This window comes from Pithys albifrons, chromosome 16 (assembly GCF_047495875.1).
Source record: "Pithys albifrons albifrons isolate INPA30051 chromosome 16, PitAlb_v1, whole genome shotgun sequence".
Classification (NCBI taxonomy): Eukaryota; Metazoa; Chordata; class Aves; order Passeriformes; family Thamnophilidae; genus Pithys; species Pithys albifrons.
The window spans coordinates 607,200-622,585 of record NC_092473.1 but is presented as its reverse complement, the minus strand read 5'-3'; the positions used below and the strand labels follow the sequence as shown (position 1 = coordinate 622,585).

General features: G+C 57.9%; 1 protein-coding gene across 7 annotated transcripts; it reads right to left on the bottom strand.

Moving 5' to 3' along the window:
• Positions 1 to 1,685: 1,685 nt before the first annotated feature.
• RHOT2 (ras homolog family member T2) lies at positions 1,686 to 15,339 on the bottom strand. Of its 7 annotated transcripts, none has more exons than XM_071571605.1 (19): positions 15,276 to 15,339; positions 14,809 to 15,033; positions 13,770 to 13,851; positions 13,620 to 13,663; positions 12,158 to 12,211; positions 11,751 to 11,803; positions 10,995 to 11,103; positions 10,446 to 10,547; positions 9,793 to 9,891; positions 9,273 to 9,381; positions 8,886 to 9,006; positions 7,732 to 7,816; positions 6,551 to 6,696; positions 6,370 to 6,470; positions 6,166 to 6,296; positions 5,639 to 5,719; positions 5,332 to 5,454; positions 4,986 to 5,188; positions 1,686 to 3,377 (listed from the first exon to the last, which is right to left on the bottom strand). In XM_071571605.1, exons 2-19 carry the CDS (start codon positions 14,893 to 14,895, stop codon positions 3,260 to 3,262), a joined length of 1,848 nt encoding a protein of 615 aa, XP_071427706.1. In that variant the 5' UTR covers positions 14,896 to 15,033; positions 15,276 to 15,339; the 3' UTR covers positions 1,686 to 3,259. The 7 variants fall into 7 exon arrangements, with proteins under 7 accessions (XP_071427706.1, XP_071427705.1, XP_071427703.1 ...); XM_071571604.1 differs by having other exon boundaries at positions 14,809 to 14,867; XM_071571602.1 differs by having other exon boundaries at positions 14,809 to 14,972; positions 15,276 to 15,337.
• Between the last annotated feature and the right edge of the window lie 47 nt (positions 15,340 to 15,386).

The window sequence follows — 15,386 nt, the reverse complement described above, 5'->3', positions numbered from 1 at the left end:
TACATAAATCCCAGTATTGGAAGTCATGTTCTGGCATGGCACCTGCATCCTAATACTGGTACTCACAACCCAGTATGGCACCTGTGTCCCTGTACTGGTACCCACTTCCTCACACAGTGAATACCCAGTATGAATACCTGCATCATGGAATGAGTACACTATCCCAGTACAGTACCCCCACTCTGGTCCAGTACCTGCCTCCCAGTGTGATTCCTGCATCCCAGTACACCATCTACAAGTACGTCAACTCACATTCCATTTCCAGTGTCTGTATCCCAGTACAGGATCGGGTATTCCAGTACAGGTACCCACACCCTGGTACATGTTCCTGCATCACAATACAGCACATGCATCCTGCTACAGGAATCCATATCCTGGTAGAGTTCCTGCATCCAGTATGGGTACTTGCATCCCAGTACAGGCACCAGCATTTCAGGTACCTGCTGAATCTGGCACAGATGACTGCAGATGTTCTCTCCATCCCAACCCTGCCCCCACAGAGTGGCAGAGGTCTGGGTACATTGCCTGTGGGTGCTCCCTGTGGCACAGGGTACATGGGGCTGTCCCCTGCCCCAGCACAGCGCTCATGGGGCAGCCTGGCACTGGGTCCCTTGAACTGGCACCTTTACATGATATGCATTGTCAACCAAGCCAGACATCCCTGGGTCTCCAGTGAGGGTCAGAATGTCCCCAGGACACATCTCCAGCACTGTCTCCACTTTTCTGGGCCACGACTCAGCCCCACTGTGAGTGCCCCGGGAGCTCGGGGCTCCCCAGCCCTGCCAGGCTCCTTCCTCAGAGACCGTGTGTGGTCACGTGTCCCCGGTCCCACACTGGTGCCTGCCCTGGCACAGCATCCATGGCTCTGGCATGCAGTGTTATTAATATACACTGTGTCACGTGGGCCTGTGGCTCCCATGGGATCCAGCCTGGTTTGGAGTCACCAGGGAGCACCGCGTGTCCTGTCCGCCTTGGCATCACCTCCTCCGCCCTGCATGGCAGCACAGGTTGTGTTCCTTACCATCCCTGTCCCCCGGTTTGCCACGTGGGAAGGTCCCTGTCCCACCCCGCAGCCTGGAGGGACCCCCCACATGTGTGGAAGCAGTTTGGCCCCATCCTGCTCCACTGCAGAGGCCCTGGAAAACGCCTTTCCCTGGCTCTGCCCCCTTTCCCTGTGCCCAGCGCCCAAGGCTGAGTCTGCAGAGACAGAAATAGCCACGGGAAAATGGGAGCAGGGAGGGGAAGCACCACAGCCCCAGGAACTGCAGGCATGGGGGGACGGTGGCCACAGGGAAGGGGGGAGCCCCGGCCCCAGCATGGGGATGGGCACAGAGAGCCATAGCTCCCAGGGCAGCCAAGCCTCCTGTTTCCCAAGGGATCCTGGCAGAGAAGCACAGGGACCCACCACCCCCTTCCCTGTCTCTCTGCCCTGGCTGGCACTTGTTGCACAGGGGATCTGTGTCTTTGAACACCAAGGAGACCTGGGGCAGCCCTGAGTCATGTCCCACCCCATCCCACTTCAGCTCCTGCCCTAAATCCCTTTAAGTGCCTCCAAATGGGGCAGCCCAGGCCCTTGGGGCCCCCCTGCTCCCCTGGCAGCCCATGGAGGCCCCCCAGGCTTTGTGCAGCCTCAGCAGGGATGAGGGTCCTGCTCCTCAGGTGATGCAGGACATGGTGTGCTAAGGGAAGGTGTGTAAAAATTTATTTTGTTGGCGAGAACAAACCTAAAACATTACAGCTCCAGCAGACATGGAGTGGGGACAGATACCAGGTATGGGCCCAGGGGGGCAAAGCCACATGTGGGTGGGCACAGAGATGGATGTGGCCCTGGCAGTGCCAGGAACCAGCGGCCAGCAGCAAGTGGGTGTCCAACTGGCAGAGCAGCTCTGGTACAGGCAGGGATCCCCTGTTTGGCCAGTGCTGGGGGCTGTGGGCACCACAGTGGGACTGTCCCCATGAGAGATGGTGGTGGCACCTCTCAATCCCCTCACTGGCTCCAGTCCATGTTAAAACATTTAAGTACACAAAACACACAAAAAAGCAGGTCCAGGTGCTACCTCGGAGCTGCCCCTCAGCTGCCCCCAGACTGACCCTGAGCAAGCTGGGGAAGCCCAGGCTGGTGTCACTGAGCCAGGGGCTGACACAGGCTCCCCCTGGAAGGACGAGAGCCCAGGGATGGGTCCTGGCCTTGCTCTTTGGGACTTGGAGAAAGGGACACTGTGGAGCTCTGACCCCAGACTGGTGCTGAGCTCAGTTCCAGCAGCTGCTGCCAGCTCAGGTGGAGGTAAGGACAGGGGAAAGGAGCTTTCAGTTGCACCAGAAGCCTCATCCTCTGGACCAGGCTGGCAAAGGGGACAGCAGGACATGGGCTGTAGGGCAGAGTGTGGCACCACCTCAGCAATGGCACTGCCAGGGAAGGCCTGTGGGCACCCAATGCCCCTACAGCCCTTACCAGGGCTCCCAGAGCCCTGTGAATACTGGTGGCCAGAGTAGGGGTGGACAGGGGATGGGCAACACAAGTGGCAGGAAAGGAGGGCAGCTGGACTTAGAGCCTGGACCACTGCAGGACTCACAACATTTTTGTGAAGAAACAAGACAAGGAACCCGGGACAGACCCTGAGCAACACTGTCCCCGCTCTCAGCCCAGGGCTGCAGCCAATGCATCCCAGCAAGAGGGACCAGGCCTGACCCCAAAACACTGGGGCTGGGGGGTGTAAATGCCTGGCCCTCCCTCCCCAGCTGCTTTCCCAGTGCTGGCTGAAGGAAACCGGGACAGGAGATGGAGACGTGCCCCAGGGAGCTGGAGCCACGAGCTGATTTGACAGCTCAGCTGCTGTTGGAACCCCCAGGGGCTCTGAGAGCTCTGACCCCCCCAGAATGGAGGGCACCAGCACAGCCCTCTGGGGAGGGGATGTGCCTGGTCCAACAGATACAGAAACACTCATCTTCGAGATTAAAAACAAATGTTAAAAAAATTTAACAGAATAAAAGATGAGGGTGATCCTCCAGCTGCTAGTGAGGCAGAGCCCCTCCTGGCATAGCAGCCTGTCCTGGAGCCACAAGGCCCCAGGCTGAGGCTGGCTGGGGGCCAGGGATCTATCCTGCTGGTGCTGGGAGGTCAGGTTTCACTGGTCTGGCAGTCCAGGCTGCGGGGAAAGGAAGATTTCCTACCAGGGACCAGCTGGAGACTGGGCACCTCACCAGGGCATCAGTGGGGACAGGGAGCTGGTGTCACAGGGGGCAGGGTGGAGAGAGGCTCTCATTTGTTCTTGGCCAGCACACGGTACAGTGTGAATCCCACCACCGCCGTCACCGCAGCCCCCAGGGCCACCCGCAGCCAGAAGGAAGCGACTCCCAATTCCACGGCATTCAGGTGGCTGTAAGGAAACAGAGAAGAGGCCAGTGAGCTCGGCTGGCCCACAGGGCTCCCACCCCACCTAGGGAGATCTGGGTTGTCCCTGGGTGGCACAGGGCAAGCACAGCACCAGGGGATACAGCCCAGCTGAAGGGGAGGCTCCAGGAGATTCCCGGCCCTGCACATCAGCGTACCCGTCACCCGGGATCATCATCAAGCCAACGGGTGGTTGGTGGGATGGATGTGGCTGTCCCCTCCCCTGGCCTGGAAACAGCACACCACCACCTAAATAATTAGTAGGAGCACAGAGGTATCTGCCTTTCTAGGTCAAGCTGCACTGCCAATTCCAAGCAATCCAGGAGTGGGTGCCACAGAGACGCCGGCACAGCCGGTGACTGACCCAAGGGCAGTGAGGGAAGGAGCCCAGCGTACACATTCCCTTCCCAGACATGTGTTGTCCTGCAGCAACATGCTCCTCTCTGAGGAAAGGCATATCCATTATTCATTCCTCACTACATCGGGGGAGTACAGCCAATCCCCAGCCCTCCATTACGCTGTTATTTATTTATAACACATACCCCAAGATATATTAAGAATTTTTAAATTTTAATACTGCAGAGAGGGGGGAAAAAAAAGCGTCAGCTCTAAAAATAAAGTTGTTTATTGAAAAGAAGCTAGAGGGAAAACTACTCACTAGTAATCCCATCCTGCCTTCCAACGCTCCCACATGTTCTCCTGTGAGGGCTCAGCCCCCTGTGCTGTGCTTGCCCTTCTCACCCCTGGAGCAGAGATTCCACACACAGCCACGTTCCCCTTCCTCCCCACATTCCCCCTCACCTCACATGACCGGCCTGGTGCTGTGTTTATCCCTCTCCCAGCCCCTCTGGAGTGCAGCCCCTCCCAAAGGGAGGCTTTGTGACACAGGTCTCGCTTCACTGACCTCTTTTTCAGTCTGATCCATTTCATCAGGAGAAAATTGCTGCCAGCCCACCCCCCCCCTCGCCTCCCCCGCGGGCCTTGGCAAACTAAGCTGGCTACTCCTCTCCCGCATTTTTTATCTTAGGCTTCAAAAATAAACACTTCTGTGGCAGGAGCTATCTAATAAATTTGCCAGAAACACCCATGAGGCAGTAGAAAACCTCCACCCTCTGCCATTAGGGAAAGAGTGGCCTTTCTGTTTCAATAACTTGTATGAGTAGATCACAGAATCTCAGAATCATGAAGTGGTTTGGGTTGGAAGGCACTATAAAGCTCATGCTATTCCAACCCCTGTAACAGACAGGGACACCTTCCACTATCCCAGGTTGCTTCACACCCCATCCAACCTGGCCTTGGACACTTACAGGGATGGGGCAGTCACACCTTCTCTGGGAAACCTGTGCCAGGGCCCGCCCACCCTCATAGGGAAGGATTTCTTCCAAACATCCCATCTAATCCTACTCTCTGTCATTGGAAGCCATTCCCCCTTGTCCTGTCACTTCATGCCCTAGATGACACCAAAATCACTGGATGACACCAAAAGCTGGAGAGAAACCACATCAAAAGCAATGTGGCAGAGGCCAGGTTTGGACATCACCCCCACTCCAACCTCTGCTCCTAGCAGAGCCTCCTCCACAGGAAGGATACTAACGGGAAGGTGGCAGCCGTGGCCAGCTTGGTGTAGACAGCAGTGCTGGGTGGTCCCTGGCTGTGGCAGGAGAAGAGGAAGGGTGGAGGGAGGCAGTGCTTGTAGCAGAACTCAGCTGGGGACACTGCTGGCTGCTGGCTGGCTTCTGGGAGGTCTGTCTTGGAGGCCACGAAGACACAGGGGATCTGGCTGTCCATGTAGTGCTGCTGCAGGGACAGGAGAAAACCCAGAGAGGGATTAAGCAACCGGCCCCTGGGGGACATGGGGCTGTCATGAAGGCTGAAGTCCCACAGGGCCCCTGTGGTCCCACAGGAGCCCTGTGCAGTGCCCCAGGGCCCCAGCCAGCTACCTTATAAACTGTAGCACAGTAGCTGAAGGATCTGGGGTCACTCAGGTCGTAGATGAAGCAGGCGACATCGCAGGCTGTGTCCGACAGCTTTGTGAACGTTGTGTCAGCACTGACCTCGTACAGCTGGAGCAGGAAGGGAAAGGACAAGTGGCATGTCACTGTCCCAGGGGATGAGCTGTTCCCCACACCAGGACAGAGACTGTGCTGGTGTGACCACAGCCAAGCCCAGGGTGTCAGGACATGGCACGACGCAGCCAGCCCTGCTGGGAGCCAGACACTGCACAACTCCCTCATCCCCCAGACTTACTATCAGGTACTTCTCCTGGCCATTGACCTGCACTGTGTTAATGGTATAGAGGGATGTCTGTCCTGGGTTCTCCTTTTGGGCCTGTAAAGGACAACACTGTCAGGCAGTGGGGACATGAGCAGTGCTTGGGATGGGGGACAGCATTTCACATGGCCCTGAGTCCATGTGGCCTAACAGCCACCTGAAGGGCAGCCAGGGCCTGCCACAGATGTGGGGTTGTTCCTCACAGGCAGGTAAACTCAGCATCACTGTGGTCTGACTGGGGAGATACAGTTGCCTGGGAAAGGCACAGCCCCTCCGGATCCTTGGGACAAGCAGAAGGAGTGGGCCCACTGCCTTAGCCAAAATTACGGATGCCAACAGCCACAGAATCACCAGCATGGATGGGGGGTGTGAAGCATGGGCAGGAAAAGCACCATACGGGGGGGCAGGGAGATGCCATCATGGGATAGATCGCTCCAGGACCTCCGGCTCTGCTTCCTGCTCCTGCCCTGCGCAGCGTGGCCGGAGAGGGAGCAGCCACTCACCGCCAGGCTCCTGCCGAGGAAGGCCTGCAGGAAGGCGGACTTGCCTGCGCCCCGCGCTCCCAGCACCTTGCACAGGAACACGTTCCTCTGTGTCTGGCCTTTCTCCAGGTCAATCCTCTTCTCCCGGGTCACTGGGCAGGAGAGAAGGCGGGTGAGTGCAAGGAGGGACTCGAGCTGTGACAGGAGGCAAGGGCATGGCCGTACCTGTGAGGGCCTGTGTCTGGGAGTCCTGCTCTGACAGGATGGGGTAGCCCAAGTAGCCCAGGCACTCCAGGCAGCACCGTACATCCAGGTAAGCCATGAGCCTGGAGAGACAGAGCAAAGCCGAGAGGTCAGCAAGGGCTGAGTGATGTGAGCAAGGGCCAGGGAGAGGGACTGAGCTTACGTCCACTGGCAGAGGAATCCATGCAGGGAAAGCAGGCCTTTATCAGTGGTGCATACCGTGTTGGAGAGCTCAGGGCCCCAGGGCATGCAGGGGAACACGCTGAAGAAGTTCTGCAGCTCTGTGTGAGAGAGGGCTCCATCCTGGTCCTGCCAAAACAAAGGGGGTCAGCAGGACAGGCAGGACACAGCCTGTGCCCAGAGGGATCCCTGGTATACTGGCCACCACATTCAGAGCTGTGGAATGACACAGGGATGCTGTCAATGGCAGGAATTGATTGCAGCACAGCCAGAGCCGGGCGAGCATGCAGAGCCTGTGCCCCAGGGACTGCCACTGCTGCATGAGACAGGCTCATGTGCTTTGGGATCACAGCTGGAACCAGGCAGGATGTGCCCACTCCACAGCAGACTCCATGGGGCCAGTTTGGCTGTCCACACTGCAACGTAACTAGCCCAAGGTCTGCGTGTAGCCACCAGGTAACTCTGGGGCAATGCGGCACCCTCTGGCTGGTGTGCCTGAAGGGGATCTGCTGGCACATGGACACACAGGGATATGCATCCATTCAGTTCTGCCATGGCCTGTGCCCTCAGAAGCTGATCTGGGCACACAGGGATGTGTTTCCACTCAGTGCTGCTATTTCCAAGCCATTCCCCATGGCCACAGAGCTGCTGTACCCCAGGTGCACACTAACATCTATATAATCATTCCAAGCAGGTGCATGCAGATTCAATACATCCCCTTCTCCCACTCTCCAAGAGCCAGAGTATGGCACAAATGGGTTGTTTTCTCTCCCTCTCTCGGGCCTGGCAGCCCTCCACAGAGCTGGCAGCCATGTGGATGCAGGCCAGCAGCTGTGCCCACTTCCCTGCCACCCTGCCCACTGCAGCCAAGCACTACAAGGGGCCATGCCAGCTTGATCCTCACTCAGACCCCGCCCCTGAAAGCCCAAAGAGTCCTTTGGTCAAGGGTAGTGACCACAACCCCATCCCCTGACAAGCCATCAGACTACCAACAGCTTGCAGTGACCAATTCCTGCTCCCAAAGCCTCCTAAGAGGGAATTCTGAGGCAGAGGAAAACCCTTCCCTGCTGCTCTGTGGCCACCCTGGCACAGAAGGGTAGGCAGGGGAGCAGCTATGTCCAGGCGTACAGGCCCAGCAGAGCAAACCCTCCCCAGGAGCTCCACCTTGTCGTGCTTCTCAAAGAGCCGCTGCAGGAATTGGTATCCCAAGTGGTTGAGCTCCGTGGAGCAGCCAGGGGGCACACGGAACCTGTTGGAAGAATCATGGAATCATTAAAGCTGGAAAAGCCCTCCAAGATCATTGAGTCAAATCATTCCCCCAGCACTGCCAAGGCCACCACTGATCATGTCACCATGTGCCACATTCACATGGCTTTCAAATTCCTCCAGGGATGGTGACTGGCACCACTGCCCTGGACAGCCCGTGCCAGTGCTTGACAAGCCTTTTGACAAAGAATTTTCTCCTAAAATCCCACCAAAACCTTCCCTGGATCTTTCATCTCTTATTTTCCAGCTCAAAAACACAAGTAAGCCTCCACAAGCCTTGAACAAAGGGCAGTGTGTGAGCACATCTCACCCAGAGGACTCAGCTCCCCACTCCCTCCCTGCTCAAGACTAGCTGTTGCTTCCAGGCCTGGGTACTCCTTGACACAGTCTCCTTGTTTTGGGGAGAATCCCTGGAGGGTGCACAGAGGCCTCTCCTCAGCATATCCCAAGCAGCCAGGGAGATGCTGTGCCCTCACTCTGCCTCATGTTCAGGGCTTCAGCAGGGCACAGCACTGCCCCAGGGTGCCATCCACCAGCATGTCCCTGTCAGCTCCCTGCAGCCTCCTGTCTGGGGAAAGGAGGAGGCAGCTCCAAGCCAAACCCTTCCCCTCCTGCCAGATCCCCAGCTCCAGTGTGGCAGAGAGCAGAGAAGAGACAGCAGCTGCAGAATGAGCCGGGAGGGCTGAGCAGACAGCTCACCGCTCCCGACAGAGCCATTCTGCCTCAGCTCAGGCAGCAACAGAGACGCCTCCAAAAACCCCTTGCTGATGTCAAGGAAAGTCTAAGACTTCATTTCCCACCTCCCTGCCTGCCTAGATCAGAGCCAGCAGCACAGCCAGCAGCTTCGAGGCCTATTGTACTTGCCCCCAAACAAACATGTCAGGTCCTGCTCACAGGGGAAGGCAAGGGCTGCAAATCTCAGCCTGACCTGAGTGTCCACCCACAGCAGCCCCAGGGTGCAGGAAAGGTCCAGCCAAGGTGCTGGAGTCCCCCAAGCTGTGCACCACAAGGATGTGACCCCCTGCCCATGCCCTTCACAGCAGGACACGCACTGTGGGTACAGGTACTCATCCGTCAGCTCCAGCTCGTCGTCATAGCCGAAGCGGCGCAGGATGGTCCAGGTGGTCTCGTGCCGGCCCCTCTGGATGAAGAGTGTGTTGAGGAAGAGAAAGCCTGCAGGAGAGATCAGGGGGCTCAGACACAGTGGGGTCAATTCAGCCTCAGGGATCCACTCCTTGGAACCATGCTTTCCCTGGGAAAACAGGCTGCTTGGACAGAGAGATCTACCAGCCCAGCAAGCTCCAGCTTGCTTTAGCAAAAGGGACTAATTAGGCTCAGAATGAGAGGCAGGAGGCTGGAGACATGGCTGTTCAGGATGTGCTGAAGGAGATGGATCTGCCCGTCCCTTGGGACCGAGCAGGGAGCCCTCGTGCTGTTACCGTTCAGGGTCAGGCCGTTGTCCTGCACCCCGTCTGTCGTGTTCTTCCACACAACCATCTTCACATCCTCCAAGGCCTGTGGAGCCAGTGGGTTTCCAAAACAGGACTTCTGCCTCCCAAGAGAAAGAAGGTCACTGTCAGCAAAGCACACAGAGAGAACAACCATGTCTCACCAGCTTCTGTCTCCCCTGGCAAGGGATGGGATTTTTGGGAGAGAAAATACACACAGCTCAGAGATTTCTGCCTTAGACCTTGATCAAACTCCTGTTCCTTAGCATCCCAGTAACTTGGGACTCTCTACATCTCCAGAGCCTCCTGGTCTTCCCATGGTAGGGGAAACTCAACCAAAGCTTAGCAAGATGGAACCCATGGGCTCGGAAATGCACCCTACAGTGGAACAGAAGTACTGAATGGGAAGACAGTGGCTGTGCCAGGAGAGGGGGCAGCTTCCCTGCCTGCTTTTGGATGGAAAAGGAATGACAGGAACTGGGGAATATCTGCCCACTGTAGCCAGCCCTACCTGGAAGTAGTTGAGTTCATCATCACTAAGGATCTGGTTGTTGTCCTGGTCCGAGAGGTTGAAGATCCGGGTCAGTGCTCGTGCACAGGTGGGTTTCAGCTACAAAAGACCAACCATGGTGACAAACATGTCACCAGTTTCAGCCTGGCCCTTCTTCCTGCAACCCCATTGAGAGGGTTCCCTTCCCAAAGCTCTCCTAGACCATCAAGTCCAACCGTTCCCCCAGCACTGCCAAGGCCACTAACCCATGCCCCCACATGCCTTTTGGTGCACGTGGGGCATGTGGGAAGTGCTGCATGGCTTTTATATCCCTCCAGGAACAGTGACTCCACCACTGCCCTGGACACCCTGTTTCAATGCCTGACCATCAATTCAGCACAGAATTTTTTCCTAAAATCCAACCTGAAGTCAGAGGACAGTACTTGGGGAATTCTTCACCGAGTCCCTTCCCACCATGGCTAACAGATGGTCTGAAGCACAAGGTCTTCTGCCCCAACATACCCTGCTCCTTGCAGGTCTCTCTGGCCTGGGGATGTGCTGAACACGAGATGGGCACTGTCCCCTTGTCCTGCCTGTGCCTGCCCAAACCCTCTGCCTTCCTTCCAAAAGCTGGACAGAGCACTGTGATGGGAAGGAGTTCTCCAGGAGCCTACCTGCTTCTCCTCTGGGTCGTAGAGTGGGGCAGTGGGATGCAGCACAGCTTTCTGGGCATAGTAGAAGAGCTCAGAGATGTTCTTGAGGTTCTTGGCAGAGCACTGTGGATTCAAAAGAAGAGTCAGCCCTGGGAGCTGATGAAAAGGGGCAGGAGGAGGATGATATGAGGTCCCTGAACCAAGGAAGTTGTGCATCGAAGCACAGAGCAATGTTTGTCCACCATGAGGAAAAATCAAAGGGAAAAAACACCTGGGTTTTGCTCTGGCTTTGCAGTGCCCATTCCACAGCCCCAGAATCAACAGGGGCTGCATATATCTTCAACATCAGTTACAGCCAAAGGGCCAGAGCAAGTACACACTGAAACCTGCACCCTACAAGGGGCAAAGGACAGAAAGCCTGAGGCACAGGCTCTCAATCCCCAGACATGGGGACTTCTGCAGAACAGTGTCAGCAGGGCAGCTCTCCATGAGCAGAGGCTCCCTGGCTCACAGCAGACCAGCACTCTGACCCCTCAGGGAGGCTCTGCACACACCCTCCACTTCCCTCACCTCCACGCAGGTCTCAATCTCTGAGAACTGGTTCATGATGGGCAGAATGACCTCCATGGAGCTGCCCATCTGCAGGTCAGACTTGTTTCCCACTAAAATAATGGGGATCCTGCGAAAGACAGAGCACAAGTGAGGCCACCCCTCCATTGGTCCCAGCCATTGGTGGTCCCATGGGGCAGGTTGGGGAGCCATCTCCCCACCTCTGCAAGGTCCAGAGCAGCTTTCCCGCCTTCCATGGCCAGTACATCCATCTGGAGAAACAGACTGCCTGATCCTGCTTATGCTTTCACCCAGCAACAATATGTTCAGAAGCCTTTACTCTAACACAGCAGCCTTCTGCCTAAGTGATGCACACACAGATTTCAGCTTCCAGATTCCCTAGGCAGCCTCCTCTCCCTGTCTGGCTGACAAGAGATCAAGGGAAAAGAAGGATCCCTCTCCATTGTCCCCTCTGCCTCAGTTGGATCTCTGAGAGAGAAAAGCACCCATGTTCTTATGCCATGGTGGCCACAAACCACCATCATGGAATGGTTTGGGCTGAAAGGGACCTTAAAGCTCATCTAATCCCAGTCCTTGGCATGGGCAGGGACACCCTTCACTAGACCAGGTTGCTCCAAGTCCCATTCAACTTGGCCTGGATTAAATCACACACCTGGTTTGATCTCAGTACTGTCAGGAGGAGGTGAGAGTGGTGGGCTCCTCACAGCCCTCAGAACCCCCCAATTCTGCATCCAAGGATCATTCAACATGCACTACCTTGATCCCTTTTCAAGTCCTCCGTTCACCATGGGGATCCACTTTGTGCGAATCTGGAAAGTGAGCAGAGGGAAAGGACTGTCAGCACAGCCTGGGGAGGGAGAGGCAGTTCCCATGCAGGCAGCAGGGCCCTGCAGCCATCTGCTCCCCAGCATTCCCCTGCACCAGCAGGCAGAGCAGGCACAGAGATTCTGGATGCTAGCACAAGGATTCAACCAGCCTGTTGTGAGGACACCACCAATGTAGGAGCAAACTTGGGCTGTGCTCAGTCACTGCTTGCGGGGATCTCAGACCCAAAATCTCCCACAGAGCTGGAATGTGCCCACACCATGTCAGGGCAGCATGGAAACCCCAGCGTTGGGAAGCCCTTCCCCTCCAGCCCAGCTGCCAGAGTGGGGCCCTGTTACCTTCTCGATTGTGGCCTCCTTAGTGACATCATACACCACACAGACCACGTTGGCCTGTAAGAGAAGTGGCAGAGGGTGGTCAGAGGGTCCCTGAGCATGCCCATGGGGCAGCAGGGAATGCTGGCGGAGCTGCCACAGGAATGCGGCCGGCGAGCACACGTGAGCATGGACACGTACACAGCCCCCTCACAGAGTCCTCCCTGCACAGTCCCCCCTGCACAGCCCCTCACACACAGCCCTCCCCTCACAGCCCTCCCTGCACAGTGCCCCTCACAGAGCATGCCACACCCAGCCCTGAGTACCCAGCCTTGTGTGCACAGCCCTCCACACACAGCTCCCCCCCCCGCCCTGCGACAACCTCTCAGCCCCTTAACATGAGCCCACAGCTGCTGGGAGCACAGGCTGGCTCCTCTGCCCTGGGAGCTGCTGGGAGCACAGGCTGGCTCCTCTGCCCTGGGAGCTGCTGGGAGCACAAGCTGGCTCCTCTGCCCTGGGAGCTGCTGGGAGCACAGGCTGGCTCCTCTGCCCTGGGAGCTGCTGGGAGCACAAGCTGGCTCCTCTGCCCTGGGAGCTGCCACTCCCACACCCACTTGCCTGGATCCCCCTCCCACACCTCGCCTGGCCATGCCCTCCTCCCCTCCTCCCCTCAGACAGCGCCAGCAGGGAGGCTCTATTGGAAGCAGAGAGGAGGGATCGCTGGTCCGTTCAAGAGAGAGTTTAGCCCTAATCCCGAGGACACACAAGGGTTTAGGCAGGATTTCCTGTAGCTGTTTAAAGCCTCTGTGTACTCCTGCTGTCTGGGTGGAGGGGGCAGGACCCCCGTGCCCACCTTCTCAGCCCTTAGCCACCAGGGCTGGGAGGTTAAATAACTCTGCTCACGTGAGAGAGAGAGTTTTATTATCCATAATTAAAAGGTCCTTGTCTCTGTAGAGCTAAGGCTAATCCAAGGGCAAAGAGCAGCTGGGTCCACCCCAGCCAGACAATTTAATTATTCCTCCATGGCTGCTCCAAGGACTTCCACATTCCTCCCTGCCCAGCACTCCCCAGGGGCTCTAGCCTCCAAATTAACTGCTCAGTGACACTGCTTCATCAGGCTGCCACAGGGATCTAATGCAGGAGCAGGGAGTCTTGCCGAAGCTCAGCAACTGCTTCTCCCTTCTTCTGAGTCTGTTGGGAACATCCCCAGGCTGAGAGCTGCTCTGCAGCCTCCTCCAGCTCCAGGGGGGCAGTGAGCTGCCCCCCACCCCTCTCCTTCTGGAGGCTTCCCAGAGGGCCAGGACAAGCCACACACAACAGCTTACAAGACAGAGCAGGATTAAACAAGTCTCTAAACAAACCAGAGCATTAATCCATGGATAACCAACTGCCTGGCCTCTCTGGGTAGCTTACAGGGAGGGAAGCAGCCACGTGTCCCTTGGGAGCTGCAGGACTGCAGCCTCCTGTCCCAGTCAGCCCTGCTTACCTTGGAAATCTCCTCCTGAAGCTCCTCCTCTGTCTGCTCTGCCTCTGAAAGGGGACCACAGCTGTCACCACCTGCCCTGGCAGCAGGACTCTTTTCCAACCTCCCCAGCCAAGCTGGGAAGGGGCAAAGCCAGGCGGGATGGGGCCCTACCTGAGTAGTCCACTATGTGTGTAGGCACCTTCTCAGGGGTGACATCGGCTGGGATTGTGATCTCCTCTGCCCGGGCGGGCACCTGCAAAGCCAGCACACCCCATCCAGCTGGCTGTGCCTGGTGACAGCCAGCCGGGAGCACGAGTGACAGGGGACTTCACATCCCAGTGCATGCACTGCCCACGGCCCAGTCTGCCAAGGGGATGAGCTCTGCATCACAGATGGCTCTTGGCCCACTGGCTGCAGCAGCTCCCTGCACTCCATCCCTCACCCAGCCAGTGTCCCAGCCTCCCTCGGCCACGGCTCGAGGTGCGCCCTGGGCACTCCCTGGGCACTCTGCCCTGGCTGTCTGGGAGCAGTGCTGAGCTGACTGGCTGGGCTGGGAGCAGGAGAACGGCACAGGGCTGGTCCCCCCAAGCCCCTGAGCTGATGCTGCCCAGCACAGCATCATGGAGGGCAGTAGCTGCTTACAGGCAAAGGGAGATGCCAGATAGCACAGTAAAACGTGCCCCGACAGACTGGTCCCATTTCCCTGTCCAGACTATGCTGGGACAGTGAACTGCCACGCTGGAGACTGTGAGGGGCAGGATGGCTGCTGCTGCTCACAGCTGGCCCATCTCAAAGCACCAAACCCAGCTCCACATGGGTACAAAGGGGCAGGGAATGTGGCTTGGCCCCTTCAAAGGGCTCTGTGCCAGCACCAGGCTGGATCTGGGGAGCAAGGCTGTGCTCTGCTGCACTGCTGAACATGTCACAGAGACCCTCAGCAGCAGCAAGTGGGGCCTGGGAGGTACCAACACCCTCCTGAGGACAGAGAGAACCCCAAATCAGAGCACAAACTGAGAAAAACAGGATCTCCGCTGGAACTCCGTGGGGTCCTCACTGACCTCAGCAAAGCTCCAGTAGTGACTGCTGGTGACTCCCACGGCTGTCACACCCCACGAGGGGTGAGCACTTCCCAGACACCCCGACCCCTGGCCGGTGGCACTGAGGCCAGTGCTGTCCCACCCAGCGGTGTGTGTGTCCCCTCCCCGCGCACCTCTTCAGGAAACTCCTCGCCCACCAGAGCCATGATCAGGGAAGTCTTCCCCACCTGGGCTAGGAAAGCAAGGAAGGGCGTTGACATTGGCACTGCAGCACGTGGAACCACGATCGGAGCCGGGGCTGATGACAGCGACACTCGGGGGCCCGGGGCTGGTGACACTGACACCCGCGGGGCCTGTGACCACGGGCGGGCCCAGCCGTTTCCCCAGCCCTCCCTGTACTGAGGGAACCTCTGTACGCTCAGCCTCCCTGAACAGGAGGATCCCACACCCCCTCACCCTCCCTGAGGGGCAGGATCCCACACCCCCTCAGGACCCCCCTCACCCTCCCCGAGCAGCAGGATCCGAGGCCCCCTCAGGACCCCCCTCACCCTCCCCGAGCAGCAGGACCCCACACCCCCTCAGGACCCCCCTCACCCTCCCCGAGCAGCAGGATCCGAGGCCCCCTCAGGACCCCCCTCACCCTCCCCGAGCAGCAGGATCCGCACGTCCCGTTTCATGGCGGCGCCGCCGCCTCTCCGCCCCCCTCCCGCCACTTCCGGCGGCACCACCGAGCGGCGGCGCAGAGCGGCGC

Bases quoted from the DNA above. Each gene is read 5' to 3' on its own strand.
- RHOT2 (XM_071571602.1), bottom strand. From the start codon at position 15,312: ATGAAACGGGACGTGCGGATCCTGCTGCTCGGGGAGG. The intron at 6,697-7,731 runs GTGGAGCTCCTG...TTGTTTTGGCAG, and splicing joins TCTTTGAGAAGCACGACAAG to GACCAGGATGGAGCCCTCTC. The intron at 3,378-4,985 runs GTTAGTATCCTT...GTTTCCTTACAG, and splicing joins GCCACGGCTGCCACCTTCCC to CCACCTGAATGCCGTGGAAT.